The sequence below is a fragment of the Leptonotus elevatus genome, chromosome 16 (genome assembly GCF_054856555.1).
Source record: "Leptonotus elevatus isolate MCC_2025b chromosome 16, RoL_Lele_1.0, whole genome shotgun sequence".
NCBI lineage: Eukaryota > Metazoa > Chordata > Actinopteri > Syngnathiformes > Syngnathidae > Leptonotus > Leptonotus elevatus.
Window position 1 is genome coordinate 12,940,145 of NC_141254.1, and position 16,983 is coordinate 12,957,127.

Genomic DNA, 16,983 nt, shown 5'->3' on the forward strand with positions numbered 1-16,983 from the left:
TTAGCTGCAGAAAGACGGGCACATAAGACAGTAAACAGAAAGGTAGCATAGTAGGAATTTAAAAGTATTAGCCATATCCTTTGTAAAAGGTAAAAGTCATGCCTGTTTCTTTAATTATTCATTGTCAATATTTATCTAACAAATAAAGTATTTTTCATATTTTTTAAGAAAACGGGGCGCTATAGTTCACAAACATGATGTGAGAGAAAAAAACTGAGACCCGTTTTGGATTTGGCACCCAAAAATGAATTAAAAACCCCAAACATTTCTTCTTAAATAACAGCTTTTCCACTCATTGATATTTTTTCCCTCTCTTTTTCTCCATCATAGGGGACACCACACAAAGGATGAGATCTACTCCTTTCCCAACCCCTGCAGAATTGGATGCCTATGCTAAGAAAGTTGCCAACAACCCCCTGACCATCAAAATATTTCCCAACAGTGTCAAAGTCCCGCAACGGAATCACGTCCGGCGTACCGTCAACGGTCTGGACACCTCGGGCCAGCGCTACAGTCCTTACCCTTCGTCTCAGGCCAGCGCCAAGGCTGGCCTCCTCGCCGTCGTCAACGTGCCCGCCGTCAAGGGCATCCTCAAAGATTTCGCCGGCGGCCGGGCTCGCTTTCACCCCGAAGTCATCATGAACCACCTGAGGGGCCCTTACCAAGTGACTTCGACCAGCACTTTAAACCCCCACCACCAGACTCTGCCCAACCTTCCCCAACCTCAGCAGAGCTTAGCCCAGGACGCACCTCAGACTCTACAGATGCCACTGGCTCCGCAGCAGAGCCTCAGACACGCTCTCCCCGTCACCCAGCACTCTCAGGGCCCACCTAGACTGCACCCGGCCCTCGGCCACCCGCAGGTCCCTTCTGCTGTCCTCCTCCAGCAGCAGCAGCAGCAGCACCTTCAGCAGCAGTTCCAGGAAGGGAGCCGCAAGCTGACAGATGGCGACGCACCACCTAACGTGACCATCTCTACCTCAACCATTCCACTCCCCATGGCCACGGGGCTGCACCAGGGCCGCCAGCCCGACCTGAGCACCATCGTGCACCAGATCAACCAATTCTGCCAAGCTCGGGCCCAAGGCGCCGGATCGGCTTCCATGTGCGAGGGCCAGATCGCCAACCCCAGCCCCATCAGTCGCAACCTGCTTATCAGCGCTTGCTCCAGGGTCTCCATGCACCACAACCCCGCCGGCGGATTCCCCCCGCACAACTGCATCCTCGGCCCTCAAGAGAAAGCAACCATCCCGGTGGGGGTCCACCCTTTACCCAGCGTGACCATGAACCACTTGCCTTCCAACCACACAGATCTCAAGCAGCAACAGCACCCTCAGCAGCACCTGCACCCAAAACCCAATCAGCAGTTGCAAGCTAACCCCCAACACCAGAAGATGTGCTCTTGGAATCCGCATCAGTTGACCCACGTGCCCCAAATTCCCAACGGTTGCAAGCAACCGAGCAGGGACGCCACCTTCCACTTTAAGGGACTGAACTACCCTGCAGATATGTGCGTGGGGCAGCCGTACATGCTGAAACCCCCTATAGAGAGGCCCACCCCCTCTCCGCCCGTCAACAACAACTGCATGCCGGGCCCCGTGGCCCACTACCCAAACGGTCCCTACTTCCAATCCCACATTTGGAACAGCGGCATCCTCCCCACACCCAACAGTGACAGCTCCGGCTCTCAGGATGTAGCCATGCCATTCCACGGGGCGGTCCCGGGGGGGTGCGCCGCACTCGAATGCGGGCCCCCGGGGGCGCCTCATTATAGGCTACCGGCAAGCTCCTCCACCTCCTCTGCCCAGACTAATCTGATGCAAAGCGCAGATTACATGGGTGGGGACTTCCAGACTCCCTACTTCCGCGATCAGAATCTGGGGTTAATGGGCAAGATGCACAGGCCCCCTGTGAGCAGGGTGGGGCCGGAGGTGGCGGATGGTAGAAGCGCTCTCATCCAGCATCCAGGGTACAGATAAGCTATGGCCTTGTCTCCGAAAGTTATCAGACCCCCCCCCCCCCCACCCCCTTTTTTTGTTTGTTTAGTCTTAAGAAAACAGGATAACTTGACAAAACTGCAAATCTTAAAGAGGGTATATGAATATATTTAATTCATGAAGAACAGTAGGTTTTTTTTTGGTTATAAATCTTGCAAGTGATCAATTATTATTATTATTAATTTTTTTTAATGCTTCTACCTGGAACATTTAGGAATCATGTTCCCAAGCGTGTTCACGCGTCTACTGTGTGTCATTCCTGCTTTTCGCTCCACCATACAGGTGTGTGTGTGCCTGGGTCTCCACAGATCCTGTGTTCGTTCAACGTTTGTAAGGCCTTTCTCAAGCGCCAATGCAAGTCAATTCCTCGCCGGAGAAAAAAAAAAGTGGCAACATCTTTTGTCGGATTTGCTGTGAGGAACTTAAAGACAAGGAAAGACTTTTTTTCTGTGTGTAATAATCTTGTTTGAAACAGCAACCAGAAATGTGTGTGTGTGTGTGTGAGTGTGAGTATGTACGCAGAGTTTTTACTATTTTCAGATGTCATTATTTATTTGTGTAATAGGACTATTGAAACTTGATTCCTTACTGTCACGTACAGACAAACGCAATCAGGTTGTTTGTACATAGCAAGGACCCAGCAGGGAGCAAGCGTACCTGTTGCCGAGGCGACGTGCTCTGTCCTGCTTCAAATGCTGCAATGAATTCAGGTGTTAAAGAAAAAAAGAAAAGAAAAAAAACTTAGCGGCCAGGCCGGGGAAGGCTTCGGCTGTGAAAAGTTTTGAGCGGAAAGGTCATAAGATGGCCGGAGTCCAACGAAGACTTTCTACAGCGCTCAACATAAATGAGAACACTCCCGGAAAATGTGTTACAAAACTCCATTTTCATCCTCCTATTGACGATGGATGGATGGAGTATACGCCATAGGAACTCTAGCAGTAGATTAGCACAAAATATTTAACAATAAATAATTTTAAAAAATCCACATTCATTCAACTACAGGGGTGTTGTTGTCACAATTCTTAAGGGGGGGAAGTCAACCCCCCAAAAATTATTGACAATAATATGTTCAGTGAATCCCCACGAGTCTAAATACAGTATTCTCGTTAATATTGCGTTATGGAATATGAGTTAAGCAGCAAAATCCAGCTTTTTTTTATTTTTTTTTATATAACAATATCAGAAAGTCGGCCATTTTGCCACTTGCTGTCGAGTGAAAATTACATCTCAGGTAACAACCAATCACAGCTCGGCTTAAAAAAAACAGGTGAGCTGTGATTGGTCGTCTGATCCCTGAGCAACTGTGATGACATCTTCAGGTGACAGCAAGTGACAAAATGGCCGCCCCCTGAGATGGATTTAAAAAAAAAAAAACGGCTGGATTTTGCTGCTTAACTCATATTCCACAAATGTAATATCGAACAGAATGTCATGTTTAGACTTGTGAGGTCACATATAACATGTTATTGTCAAGAAATGTTTATGGTTGACTTCCTTTCCAAAGGTCGTGTAGCCATTTATATTGAGCACTGTATTAGGGAGAGGTGCCATTTTCTTTTACAAAGCATTTTTTCCCCCCGTAACGCTGGCAAATGTCTTACTTGAATGTGGCGATGATTCACGTTGAAGGCGACACAATAGACGCGAGCAGTACAGTGTCACGAATGCCACGCGGGCTCAAACTCAGCGCGGTCGGAATCCCGAGTGAAAGCGCGGTTGCTACTGATTGTGATGTGAAGACCAAATTGATCACTTGCAAGATGACGCGGACGGAAACAGCAAACGCATTGTTTATTTTATTGTACACTGGCTTACCTACTAGACTACTGTAACATTTAAACTTTAATGATTGTGTGAGTGTTGCTGGGTCATGTGTGCGCGTGCGTGCGTGCGTGCGAGATGACGATGACGCCCATGTTTTGTTCACCTACCAACCCCTAAGAAGCCTTAATTGTTTGGTCCTTGGACTTTCCTTGAGCATGGTTTTAATGAAAACCCCAAATAATAAGGAGAAGGAAGATGGTAAGAATACACAGACACAGCGGTTTTGCTTTGGGTGGGGTGGTTTTGGTTTGTTTTTTCCCCCCCTCCCTGGTCCTTTAAAAAAAAAAAATGTTTTTATTGTACTGACTAGACAGAGCAATTCCTTGATATTTGTTTTGGGAAGCAAGAAAAAGAGCGATATGTTAATTATACAGTATATTTTAGAAATGTGTAGTTACTGAGCTGTAAACCCCCCCCAGTTTCAAAGCTTCAGTTTTGCAGTTGTGACTATTTATAATACTTGATTTGCTTATTATTTAAGCCCCCCCCCACCTCCTGTTCTATTGCTGTGAAAAGGAAGAAGGTCCATAGCCTATCTTTAGTCATCTTTCAAGACGGATAAGAAGCAAGCGCGTGAGAGTTGTGCTACTCTTTTTGTAATATTGTAATAATAAAATAAAATTCTAATTTATGCTTTCACATGGGTCTGAGCCACTGTGTGGACATATATGGTGTATTTATTTACAAACAAGATCAATGGCATGACAAATTCAGTATACAAGTATTGCACTCAATTGTAGGCACCAAATGTGTTGTTGTTTTTTTGTCACACTAATTGTGGCGACAGTCTCACGCCATTGTATGAGCGAGCGTTTGTTAAATTAAGCTTGTCTGGCTGTGATGAAATGGAACTTGCAATAAAAGATGGGGTGAAGACCTTTGTGATCACTGATGATGATCACAGTGCAACTCCAACCAAGATACTGTATACAATTAGCCGATTTGAAATGAAGGATGTGCATTGTTACATGCAAACTAAAACACTAGCTGCTGCTATTTTCCAGATATTGTCTTTTTAAATCAAGTCACATTTACTGATCTGTCAATTTCCTGTGTATTCATGCTGGAAAGTTGCACATCTCAGTGGCTTGTGGTCCTCTTCTGCTCTCTCCAAATAAGCCTCTCCAGCTCCTCCCTGTGGAGCAAAGAGGAATTGAAGGAGATCAAACTAGTCATCGTCTTCGACGTTAGAAAAATCTCACGACACGAAACAAAACGTTTGTTTTTGTGCACCTCTGTTTGTCCGAATCGGTGTGTTGTCTGACGTCAGCCGCCGCCTTCGGTCCCAGTAGCCGGGCTCCTCTTGGATTTTGCCCAGGTGGATGTTCCATTTGTTCCAGTTGACTTCCTCCACTCTGCCAATGACAGGAGGGTACATGCCCCAATTAGACTAGAGGCCAGTTGTTGCTACTGACTACAGCATCACAAGATGCAATCGACTTTTCAATATTGATCGACACGGCTGCAACAGGTAAATGTGTGATTCATTTGGGGGCAAGTGGCTAGCTAGCATGTGTGCTTTACAGTTCTCATTTTAAGCCAATGAAAAGCACGAGTCAATCTAATATTTTTGCTTGAATATAAATAAATACAGCAACAGTATATCAAAATTTGAATCAAGGGAACAATTTTGAAAAACACCCGAAAGGAACTAATCAACGTGTAATAATTTGGCTTTGTTTGTGCTCCTCCAATCTCCACAAGGGGGCGCAAATTCCCCATACAAGCGGCAATGATTGACAGCCATTAGTCTACACAACAGAAAAACGTTTTCACGCATTTTGTCAACATTATTTTGGGGTACGTTGCCTCATAGGGCTCCAACCTTTTTAAGTTAACATCTCGAACTCAGGTTCATAAAAAAACTAAAAACACTAATTGTGACTGACTGGCTCACCGGTGACCCTAATGAAGACAAGACCTATGAAAATTGATGGATACAGCTTTAGTGTGGGATATCTGGCGGAACTCACTGTTGAGTCAAAATAAGGCAGTACTATATTCACATTTACACCTATAATTTGAATCTAACTTGACACTCCTGTTGTGGTTGTTTCTTAACAATATTCATGGGTCAATGTGACCCCGTTAAATGTTTAATCTTTAAAAAAATATCACATAACACAATACAATGTTTTTAATATTTAAAAAAAAAAAACATTTTAAAAATTAATGTCAGCAGACAAAGCTGAACCTAAGTTGAGTTTTTTTCTCCTAGATTTTCAACGAGGTCAATTTGACCCGCAGCATAACAGGAGGGTTGACATGCATGTTTTTAGAATGTGGGAGTAAGCTGGAGTACCTGGACAAACTTGCAAAAGTTGCTGCAAAGTGGTTCGCACGCCAAACCTCAGAATTGTTAGCCATGCGTGCTAACCACTAGTCAATTGTGTTGCCTTGGACATCAGCTTTTCCCCCCCAAAATCTATACTGTATGTAAAAAATGTTTCATGCTTGTTAAATTATCATGAGTTTTTTTTCCAGGTTCATTCTTTGCCCCCCTTTTAAAGGGTCAGAACTTGAGCCGTGTTTTTCCACCCTCCCCACCCCTTACTTGTTTTTTTCATCTAATAACTTTTAGCAACAAATAATGTCATCCGAATCATTGTTTTCTAGCCTGTTCCTGTGTAACTCATCCTATATGAATTCAATTTGGCATTCAAGTGTTTCTTCGTCACAAAATGAATCTGACCTGAAACAGCGACGGCAATCTTGTTCAGAGGGTGTGCCCAGATTTTTGTCCAGCCCGCAGCGGAGCCGCTTCCTCGCGAAGAACGGCAGCCTTTTCTCCATATCCATGATGGTGATGGCCCTCTAACAAAACAAAACAAAACAAAAGACGTCAACGCAGAGTTGCCGAGGCCACCAACGGTGTGGCTGACCTGTAGCTTCCAGATGCTCGCGCTCTCCTTGGTGATCTTCTCCACGGTGCGGTTCATGAGGGCGATGAGCATGTTGAGCAGCAGGATGTAAGTGAGGATGATGTAGGAGATGAGCAGCATGTAGAAGACCTCCTTGTACTGGTAGTGGTCGGTGAACTCCATGTCACCCATGCCGATGGTGAACTTGAAGAGCTGCATCGTGGTGTAGGAGATGTTGCGGAAGGTGGGCTTGATGCACTCGGAGTCGGGGGAGAGCGGTCCGAAGAGGCGGCCCTTCTCATTGGTGGTGTTTTTCACGTGGGGCTCAATGAGCAGCGTGACTACAGCTGTGACAGATGATACGACGTCAACCACGAGATTAGGACAAAAGTGTTACGATACAGGCCCAAGTGTTTATCAAAATGAAAGGTTTTATTCTTAAAAAGAAAACGCATGGAAGAGTAAGTAGCCTTACCTGCTGAGAATCCAAAGAGGAAGATGACGTAGACAAACAGGAAGCGGAGCATATCGCTGAGGATCATCTGCGAAGAGCCAAAGCCATCGAGCCTCAAGGATCCAAAATGGCCGACGAGGGGATTTGCAGTACTGTACTTGATGTACCTTCTGTATCATGACGCTGTAGATGCCCATGTGTTTGCTGCCCCGCGCAAAGTAGAGCAGGTTGACCCAGCTGAGAGCAAGACACAACACCAGGAAGCCCAGATACGCTTGTCTCCCAAAGAGATAGAGGCCGGCGGCGGCCAGGAAGAGGATGGCCTGCACAAAGCTGGAAATGGCCACAGAATAATGTAGACATTAACAGCAACACTAGGGAACTTTCAGTTTATGTTGATTATGGCGACGCCATGTGGACAAAGGCGGTATTTTTTTTTTTTATGTCTGAGGCACTGCATCGTTTTTGAGCTCACGCCAGCGAGCGTTGACGTTCAAATTGACTTCTGTCTTTGTAACGAGTGGGGAAAGGGGGAAGTGACGTATGCCAAAATGCAACCCCCGGAGAGAGAGAGAAAAAAACTGGAGCTGCACTTAGAAGGACCACTTCCACTCATCGCCATTCATTTAGCTTTATATACTTTTTGTGACATTTTGATTCGGTTCACCAAAAATCCTCGTGTTTGGTTGTGTGCCACTAAATGTTGCCGAGTTAAAAAAATGCCTTGGCTCAATAAAGGTTGAGAAACCTCTGTCGGCCATCCTCAATGACCCAGGAAGTAGCCTGCTGCTCACCACCTTTAGTATTCAGTAGATATGCTTTTGGCTGCTAACCAGACAGATCTAGGATAATCCTTATAGAAAATGAGCGCTAATGACGTTAGCATAACATAATGATCACACAGGCCATCGGCATTAGATCAGTGTGTTACTTACAAAAGAATATCGTAATATCCATCAATCAGCAAGGACTGCAGCTTCGGTCGTTTCCTCTTCATATCTAATAACTACAAATAAAAGATTGATTATTCACATTGAGGCCGATAGGATGTTATGTATGGCGAAAATGCGCATGTAAGGTTACGTACCCCCATAAAAAAAAAATAGAGGTTTGCCACTGTTAATAGTATCTGTCCTGAAAGATACAGGTAACCCATAGTGCTGTGCTCCAGAGGGAATGGTGTCTGTAGACAAGAAAATAGGAAACATGAGTGAAGTTTGATTTGCAACATGAGCCGAAACAGTTTTCAGCGTCCACCTTTCCACTCTTCCTGTTGTAGGCCACCGCCGTGAACACGAGCAGGTACCCGAAGTAGACCAGGAAGTTGAGACAAAACATTCGGCCCGCAAATCTCTTCCACTTGTCTTCCAGCAGTTGGCGCAGAGGTTCCGTCTGGAGCATCTCATGGCGGTTCTGGGGTTCACACGCGCAACTTAACAGCAGTCCACACTCTGGTGGATACACTTCAACGCGGGGACTCACGGGGATGTCACTGCCGTAGACCAGTATTTCCAGGACCGACTTGTTGTCGGCGGAGTCCACTGAGGCCAAGTCGTACAAGGAGCTCTGGACTGGCCCGTAAACCCACTCGGTGAATTTACGAGACAAATGTTTGGTGTGGCTCTCTTGGAACTCGTGCTTCAGGATGTGTGCGAAAACCTACAAAGAGGCAAACACGACATGTTTGTGAAGGCTCACCAAATTCATGTGGACTATTAAATGTTAGATTGCTGTGCTGCCTTGGTCACTATAAAACTTGTTACTGTAAAAATTTGGATTTTACTGTAATTCTACTGTATTTTATTGTATTTTTTATTTTTTATTATTTACCTGGAAATGTTTTCATCACTGTTTACAGTATTTTATTGTATAACTGCTGCCAGTAAAATACCGTAATTTTTGGTAAACCAGTAAATATAGTAATTTTTAATAAAACATATGTATGTTAACTATTATTTTATAAATATTAAAAAATCTCTTTTATTATTTTTTATAAAATATTTTTTATTTTATTTAATGTATTTTAAATTATTGGCAATAATAATTTTAATATTGTTTTATGTTAGGGATGTTCGATACCACTTCATTGCTATACCAGTTATGAGTAATCAACTGACATGAAGTACAGATACCACTAGTACTTTTGATACATTGTTATTGCGAGTACCGATACCTTGAAGTAAATATAAAAATACCTGGTATAACCTTATCCATAATTATTATTATGCTAATCACATCACCATCATGAAATACTTTAATTTTTGTCAGTATGTTGACTGTATTGTTACATTTTATTATTTTAAATAAAATATAATACTTGATTATTTAATGAATTAGATTTTTAATAAAGATGATATAAAATATCAAAGTGCTATAATTGATTGTTGCTTGCATGTGTCATTGCGTTTACAATAAGACTACAGGGGATAACAAAATACTGTACACAATTTAACAAAAAAATAACGATTATATAGCACAATGCACTTAATGTCATCATATCATACCCTTAATGGTGCACTGATGTGTGTAAAATAACTTCATTCGGGTCACGAATTGGACCACCACTCTCTGATTTGTTTTGTTAAGCCTTACCCCACTTTTTCCGGTCTTGGCAGCCAATTTGAGAGGCGTCAGGCCGTTGTTGTTTTCGATCTCCTCCAAATTGAGTTTGGGCCTCAGCCTCGCCGTGGTGGTCAGAACGCGGTCGTACATGCTGGTGATGAATAAGTCGGTGTTCTCCTTGGTGTTGTCGGCCACGCGCACCAGGGCGTGCAGCACCGTGTTGCCCTGAGAGTCGGGCGCGTTCGCGTACGCTTGCATGTGCTCGTTGTCCAAGAGGTACTCCACCACGTCAGGCTGATTCGTGCATGCTGCCAGGGACAGTGGAAGCTCACCTGGGGATACAAAAGAAACTCTTGTGATTCTTGGGGTATTTTGACGGCGGTTGAAATGCGCCAACGAATGTGCGTAGACAATCGTTGTCTTTGCTGCCATCTAGTGGCTTGTTGTTGCCAAGGAAGTATGATGACGTGAGGTGAGCAGATTGACTTGAAGCAGTGACTCGCTCACCCCGCACGCTGCAAACTGAATTCTCGCGGTATTTGTGAGTTCACAAACTCCCGAGAAAACATCTTTCTTTCTTTTGTTTTGTTTTGACTTTATTATACATTTCTATTAACATGCACTCGGATAAGATGCAACGCCTGGACATGGCAACAATATATAAAAAAAAACTAAATTGAACATTAAAATAAACAAACTGGGGATTCTTACACATCACGTCACTTAAGATAAAAAAAGAGCGTACACGTAAAAAAATCAAAATAATAAATACTGCTTAATATTGGCACTTATTATTCTTGCATAAGCATACAAAAATAATTTAATATCAGCAATAAATCCTTGCAATGAGGGCTTACAGTTCTTCCACTTAGCACAGTCAATATGATATTTGCCCATTCGAAAATACATCTTGTACCAAGTCCGTTAATATTCACCGATCCGAACCACCAATCACAGAGCGACATTGTGTTCGGGTGCGGGACACCGTGGGAAACAAACCAATATAACTTACAAATGTATTTTGGACACTATCTTTTGTAATTTTGAGCTTTCCTTACCGAATGTTTTGTTTGGATTTTTGAACTATGACAATTCATTGAAAAAATAATATTATTTGATTAATCTTTTAATTTATCTTGCTTAGTTTTAGATTCATTAATATTTACATTAATGAATCTAAAACTTGTAAACTTGACTTGTAAAGTCGAAACCTAATTTTTTTTTCTGCTTTTGAAAGAGATGGATGTATATTTAAAATAAGAATGCTATCAAGACCTCAAATTTGTGTTCTCATTTTGGTGTTTTTAATATTTCTTAGTTTAAGACCCCCTATATATATTTTTTATTATATATATATATATATTTTTTTTTCCCTTTTCTGTTATTGTGAGATTGTTGTGTACTGTGATGATGTTTGTTTGCTTAATGTTTGCCATGTTTGGCTTTTGATTTCAATTTGTTAAATAAAGCAATAAAAAAAAAACACAATATAACGTGGCTGAATGGACGCTGCAATTAATTCTGTTCTTGCAGAATTACTCACCGTTTTCTTGTTGAATGTAGAACAGCGGCGCTTCGTGCATTTTTATCTGGTAAAGATGTCCGTGTTTTTTTTTTTTTTTGTTTTGTTTTGTTTTTCGAAGACAAACCGAAATCCGAAGACAACATATTCATTCGTTGCCATGATTGGTCAAAACAAATGCTCACAAAGATGCCGCGTCATCCAATCAGCTCGAAGTATTGTACAGAATGTCCCGCCTTTTTCCGAGCAAATCACCGCGGAGCAGTCCCAGATTGATATTGTGGAGAACTTTCTTGAGTGAACCACAATTATCAATCTGGCTATTGCCAGGTTACTCTTCTCACGCACTCACCAAAGTAGAAGTTGGGGCCGTCGTGTGGCTGGAAGAATTTCCCACAGGCTTTAGCATGGACGTCGGCTCCTTTACTGAGCAGCAGCTTGACGTAGCTCAGACTCCTGCGCTCAATTGCGATGTGCAGTGCCGTCTGCCCTGTTGATTCATATACAAATGAGCAATTGTACGTATATTATTATTGTGGTTTTAGTTTGTTTCCAGTCACAGAGCGACACTTAACTGCGTGGGTTCAGTTACCACTCAGTGACTTCATTTGAAGTACACAATTTGCCCAAAGTAGCTTTGGAAGCACTATCAAAAATGGAAGTCCCAATTTACCTTTATAGTAACTGTCAGTGTAAGCTGCGTTGACAAACTCTTTCATGTCACCCGTCCTCTCTGAGATGTCCAACAATAATTCAACAGTCGGGTTTTTGCCATCTCGCAGGTGCAGGAGGGCTTTCATCAGGGCAGTTTTACCGTACGACTGATCTGCAAGTGAAAAACCCCCACTCGCGTTATTTTTGTTGTTGTTGTCGTGAAAATTGCGGTGAGCGACCAATCACACTCACACAGTGAGTCTGTGAGTTTCTTCATGTTTTGGTGCAGGTACAGGGACAGGCCTTCCAATCTGGCGACGTCGCCGCTGGCCGCCGCTTCAAACAGCCTGTTGATGTCAAATGTCCGACTGTCTCTCTTGCCGGTGTCCTGATCCGCGCCTCGGATCCCCCTGGCGGAAACGCAACACGTTTCAAGTTAGCAACGGCGGCTTCGTGAGTTGCTATTTTCCTTTCTGAGAGTTTTTGTTGACTAAATCGGATGTTGGCGAATATTGTTATAGTTTTGTTAAAAACAATACATTCAATAGTGACCACAGCACAACAAGCATATATATTATAACCACAAAAACAACTTTAATTCATTCACTGCCATTGACGGCTATAGACGTCATAAATTAATTTGAACTATTTCTATTAGTTGAACATTTTTTTCCACTTTTGTTAAGAAGAGTATGAAAACCTAGATTTTTTTTGTGTACGTTTAGAACAGATATAAAATTTGTGATTAATCGTGAGTTAACTAGTGAAGTCATGCGATTAATTACGATTAAAAATTTTAATCACCTGACACCACTCATTTTTAATAATCTTTTCTTTTAAAAATAAATACAAATAAATTAATTGTAATAGTTTTTTTCCAATATTTAATCAACTTTTTTTTTTTAAGAAAAGATTATTAAAAATTTGGGGTGTCAGGCGATTACCATTTTTAATCGTAATTAATCGCATGACTTCACTGGTTAATTCATGATTAGTCAAAACTTTTATATCTGTTCTAATACAATTGAAAAAACCTAGGTTTTCACACTCTTGTTAACATAAGTGGGAAAAATGTTAAACTAATATAAAATAGTTCAAATTAATTTTTGACGTCTATAGCCGTCAATGGCAGTGAATGAGTTGGACAGGAAGGAGAGTCTCACTTGTCAAAATTGAGGTTGAATCGTATTTTAGGTGTGTCGGCCTCCATTTCCTCCTGGTAGTTCGTGTCCATGGGGGCTTTGGGTGCCTCGAGACCCGCACTTAAAAGGCATTCTAGAACGTCTTGTTTTGGCGCTTTGCGTTGAGACTTCTCAGCCTCTGTCCTGTCGTCAGCCTCCAGAAGGAAGTCGTTCTTCCCTGACTTCTTCATCTCTGCGCCCGGAGGTCTGCGACAAGCACAAATTTAAAAATATTTCAAATTCAAGTGTTGGGAGGTGCTTAAGGGAGTATTCACGATAAGCTTGTTTATATGTGCATTTTAAATGCAGAGGTTGCAGTCAGGATGGGGTCAAATTCATGCATAAAACATGTCAGGTCCGGCAACATTCGGCGGCAGTTAGCCAAGAGGTTAGCGCATCCGCCTCACAGTTCTGAGGTTGAGGGTTTGAATCTGGGCTCCCGCCTTTATATGTGGAGTTAGCATGTTGTTCCTATGCTTGCGTGGGGGTTCTCTGGCCGATCTGCATCTTGCCGTTACACCCACCTAATGCATTTTGCAATTTAATACTGAACTCAAAACTTGGTTACAAATATTCCTGCTATTGTCGTCATATTTGGTTTAAACGTTTTAATCACCAGTTTAGAATTCTTACCCTCGGATGAAAATCGACTATTTTCACATGTACACATCGGGCAAGATCTTCCTAAGCCTCAGGAAAGACAAAACAAATCTTGGCACCACGTGTGTGTGGGGGGGGGGGGATGTGTTTGTGTGCGTGTTATTATTGTCCATCCATCAATTTTCTGCCACTTATCTGAGTGTTATTATTATTATATAAAAAAGTTTTTTTTTTTTTTTTAAGAAAAATGTATGTGGCGGTCCAGACTCCAGGGGTTTAGCTCACTGGTAGGGCTCTGCACTCCCAAACCGGAGACATGGTCATTATGCGAGTTCAATACCCCCTTTCCCACCACCCATAAAAAAATAAAATAAAATAAAATAAAAAAAGCTTGAGCTTATAACAATATGTCACCATTCATTTTGTCAAGTACAACCAAAAGAAAATCCATAGAGAGGAGCCATACATTAAAATAGTTACAATGTATATGGCACCTGTCAGTAAACTTCTCTTTTTTGGAAATCTAAATATGATCGCATAATGAATAACATAGTGAAATAACGGATAGATAATGGATGTATATTTTTACTACACTTAAAATGGCAAAAGTGATTAGTTACCCTCTCACTTCATTGGGAGGACATGTGAACATTGTGGTTAAACATTCAGCTTTTAAAACTGTAACAAGAGACCTCCTACGCATTAATGGATCACCCTTAGCGCAGATAGCATCCATTTGCTACCTCTATAGATTTGTTGGTATTTTTGTACATCGGAGTCACAGTATACATCACTGTAGTTGTATTGCATTGTATGACAAAATGATCAACTCGTAAGACTGAGATTTTCAAGGAAATGAAAAATACATGCTCTGCCATTCTTAACAAAGAAGTTGAATTGTTGGTGTGGAATGTGGGAAAAGCGCACAGTGACGTTACCATGACCACACGGAATCACCTCTGCAGCAGACATGTGATGTTTGTCTGCCACTGACTAACAAAGAGTTTGTTTATATATATAAAAAATACAAATAAATGCCAATGACTGCTCCACGCAGCCTTCTCTTTTAGCACATCAAATTAATGGGGGGAAAAAATCCTTTAAAATGACTCAGACTAGTTAAAAATATATTTTCTTCACAGCAAAAAAATTAAACGATTATAAACAATAATGGGAAGTAATATTCTTGTTCCCATTTTCAGTTTTAAAGTGGAGGAAAAGATGACTCAGCACGGAAACTGAGAGACGCATTAGAGGAACACTATAGCTGGCAAGGTTTAAAAGCGGCGAGCGATTCAAACATTGTAATGAAATTTACATCTGTAACCATTTGTTCATAAACCATAAATGCACAATGAGTAGATTTGACTTTGTTTACTGTTGTTGTTTTATTCATTCATTCACACAATAATTATATCTGAAATGAGGAGGAGGAGTGGGGCTAAATATAAATAGGATGGCATCTACTAGAAAACTAAGTATTATGACAATAACAATAATAGCAGTACGTACTCTCCAAAAACAATTTGAATATTTTGAAGAAAAAAAATGAGAAGACTCCACTTACCACAAGGGATCCAAAATTCAGCTTCCAGATGATCGTTTTCATTCGCATGAAAACACAATGGAATCACAGCTGGGTCTGCTGCAGACAATCGGGCGTGTATTGTGTCCTAAGATGCTCGCTGAACGTAACAGACAAGATGAGCACGAGGAGGATGTGGTTGGGGGGGGGGGGGGGGGGGCAGCGACCCGCCCTGGAGAATATCAGAGCACATTAGTGTGGCGCTGTAAGTGCTCGAAATGAGGCTGTATTGACCAGCTGTATCCAAGCCCACACACGCACACACATCACATCTGACTTCAGCTGGAACCACTGAAGCCCACGCACGCATGCACACTAAAAAGAAGAAAAAAACGTACATTTAACATATAAACACCCAAACTCTACAGCGCGTATTGACGGCCCCAAACGCTTTGGAGGCTGGTAGCCCGCGAAATCACAAGCTGGAATTTATTTGACAGAAGTTCCCGTTTAGTTCAATATTGGGTGTCCTGTGGGTGGTGAAGTGCAACCGTCATTTTCCTTTGGTGCAGGTGGCGTGTTGTTGTTTTTTTGTGCCCAATGTGTTTAACTCTTTAACCGCCAAAAACGTTTAATGACGTATAGTAAAATCCAAATGAATGCTGCCAAAAACGTGTTGTGCAGCCTGTTCAATGGATTTGTGAAATCACAAACACCCACTAACTATGGCCAGCAGATGGCAGCATTGTATCTCTTTTTAATGGGCTCCCATTAGTATGGAATTACACTGAAACATGACCGCAGAAAATGTATCTTTTCACAAAAAGCTTGTTTTCTCCTCAATTTCAAATTACCTATTTACAAATGGTGATTACTAAAGAACGGAATAAGGTAGAAACATATTTTTTTTTTCCAATGAAAGAATGGAACAATCTTTTATTTGGTAGCCACCATGTGTATGTAGTCAAAGTACACAATATTCTGTTTGCCTTGAAAGATGAGTAAAATTGCTCGAAATTGGCTGGCACTGTCGGGGGTTGTTTTTTGGATAACGTGTGGCAGTAAAAGAGTTCAAGTTCCTGTGTGTTTGGTTTCACTTCAGTGTGTGCATGCGTGTGTGATCACTAGTCCTGTGATCACTGAGTGATATTTTCTGCCACGCTATGTGGCAACAGCCTACTTCCTGTCTCAAGATGATTTGACTTGAGACATTAACTCATTCACTCGCAGCCATTTTCACTGAAGCAACCCCCTTCGCACCCGGCTGTTTTACTGGATTTTGACTGATTTTGCAAGGCCCACAGAATATTGTGTTCTATTGCTGTAAAAACACGGAACCTACCAAAAAAAAGATTAGTGTCTCTTCTTTCATCAGGAAAAAAATATAGATTTGTATCTCTTTCCATTTTTCAGCAATTAGCATTAGAATATAGCTAACTTTCATCATTATTCGCAAATCTGTTGAAAACACTGGGGAAAAGAGGTTTGTTGCAACATGGCCCTGGTTGATCTCTTACACTCTGCTGCCACCTGCTGGCCGTTTTTGTGTGATAACCACCATTGCTTTAAGCGACCTCTTCAGGTCAGAAACTACATCAAAGCCTTCTGTATGCTCTAGCATAAAAAAACAACAACAACATAAAAAGGTATAAATATGTTTTTGGGAGCATGACAATATTTAAACGTTACGTTTTTATACGATTTTGGGAGCAAATGAGTTAATTAACAGGATTCCCCAGCCATTGCACAACACTAATGGCACTTTGGCTGAAAGTAGTGATTCGAGTTGTGATAAGTAATGAC

General features: G+C 41.9%; 2 protein-coding genes across 3 annotated transcripts in view; one reads left to right on the forward strand and one right to left on the reverse strand.

Annotated features, from left to right (window-relative positions):
• The window catches only part of fam222ba (family with sequence similarity 222 member Ba), a 33,528-nt gene extending 29,068 nt beyond the window's left edge, over positions 1 to 4,460 (forward strand). For both annotated transcript variants that reach the window (XM_086098277.1, XM_086098278.1), the window contains one exon: positions 331 to 4,460. In XM_086098277.1, the coding sequence (XP_085954403.1) occupies positions 331 to 1,979 (1,649 nt within the window). In that variant the 3' untranslated portion in view covers positions 1,980 to 4,460. The remainder of the gene's footprint in view (positions 1 to 330) is intronic.
• An 18-nt stretch (positions 4,461 to 4,478) lies between these two features.
• Positions 4,479 to 15,375, reverse strand: trpv1 (transient receptor potential cation channel, subfamily V, member 1). Its single transcript, XM_086098274.1, has 16 exons — positions 15,223 to 15,375; positions 13,038 to 13,262; positions 12,127 to 12,284; positions 11,894 to 12,046; positions 11,573 to 11,710; positions 9,729 to 10,030; positions 8,619 to 8,795; positions 8,394 to 8,549; positions 8,224 to 8,319; positions 8,072 to 8,142; positions 7,304 to 7,469; positions 7,158 to 7,224; positions 6,704 to 7,029; positions 6,514 to 6,635; positions 5,055 to 5,176; positions 4,479 to 4,956 (listed from the first exon to the last, which is right to left on the reverse strand). The coding sequence occupies exons 2-16, from the start codon at positions 13,244 to 13,246 to the stop codon at positions 4,880 to 4,882; spliced, it is 2,340 nt and encodes a 779-aa protein (XP_085954400.1). The 5' UTR covers positions 13,247 to 13,262; positions 15,223 to 15,375; the 3' UTR covers positions 4,479 to 4,879.
• Positions 15,376 to 16,983: the final 1,608 nt, after the last annotated feature.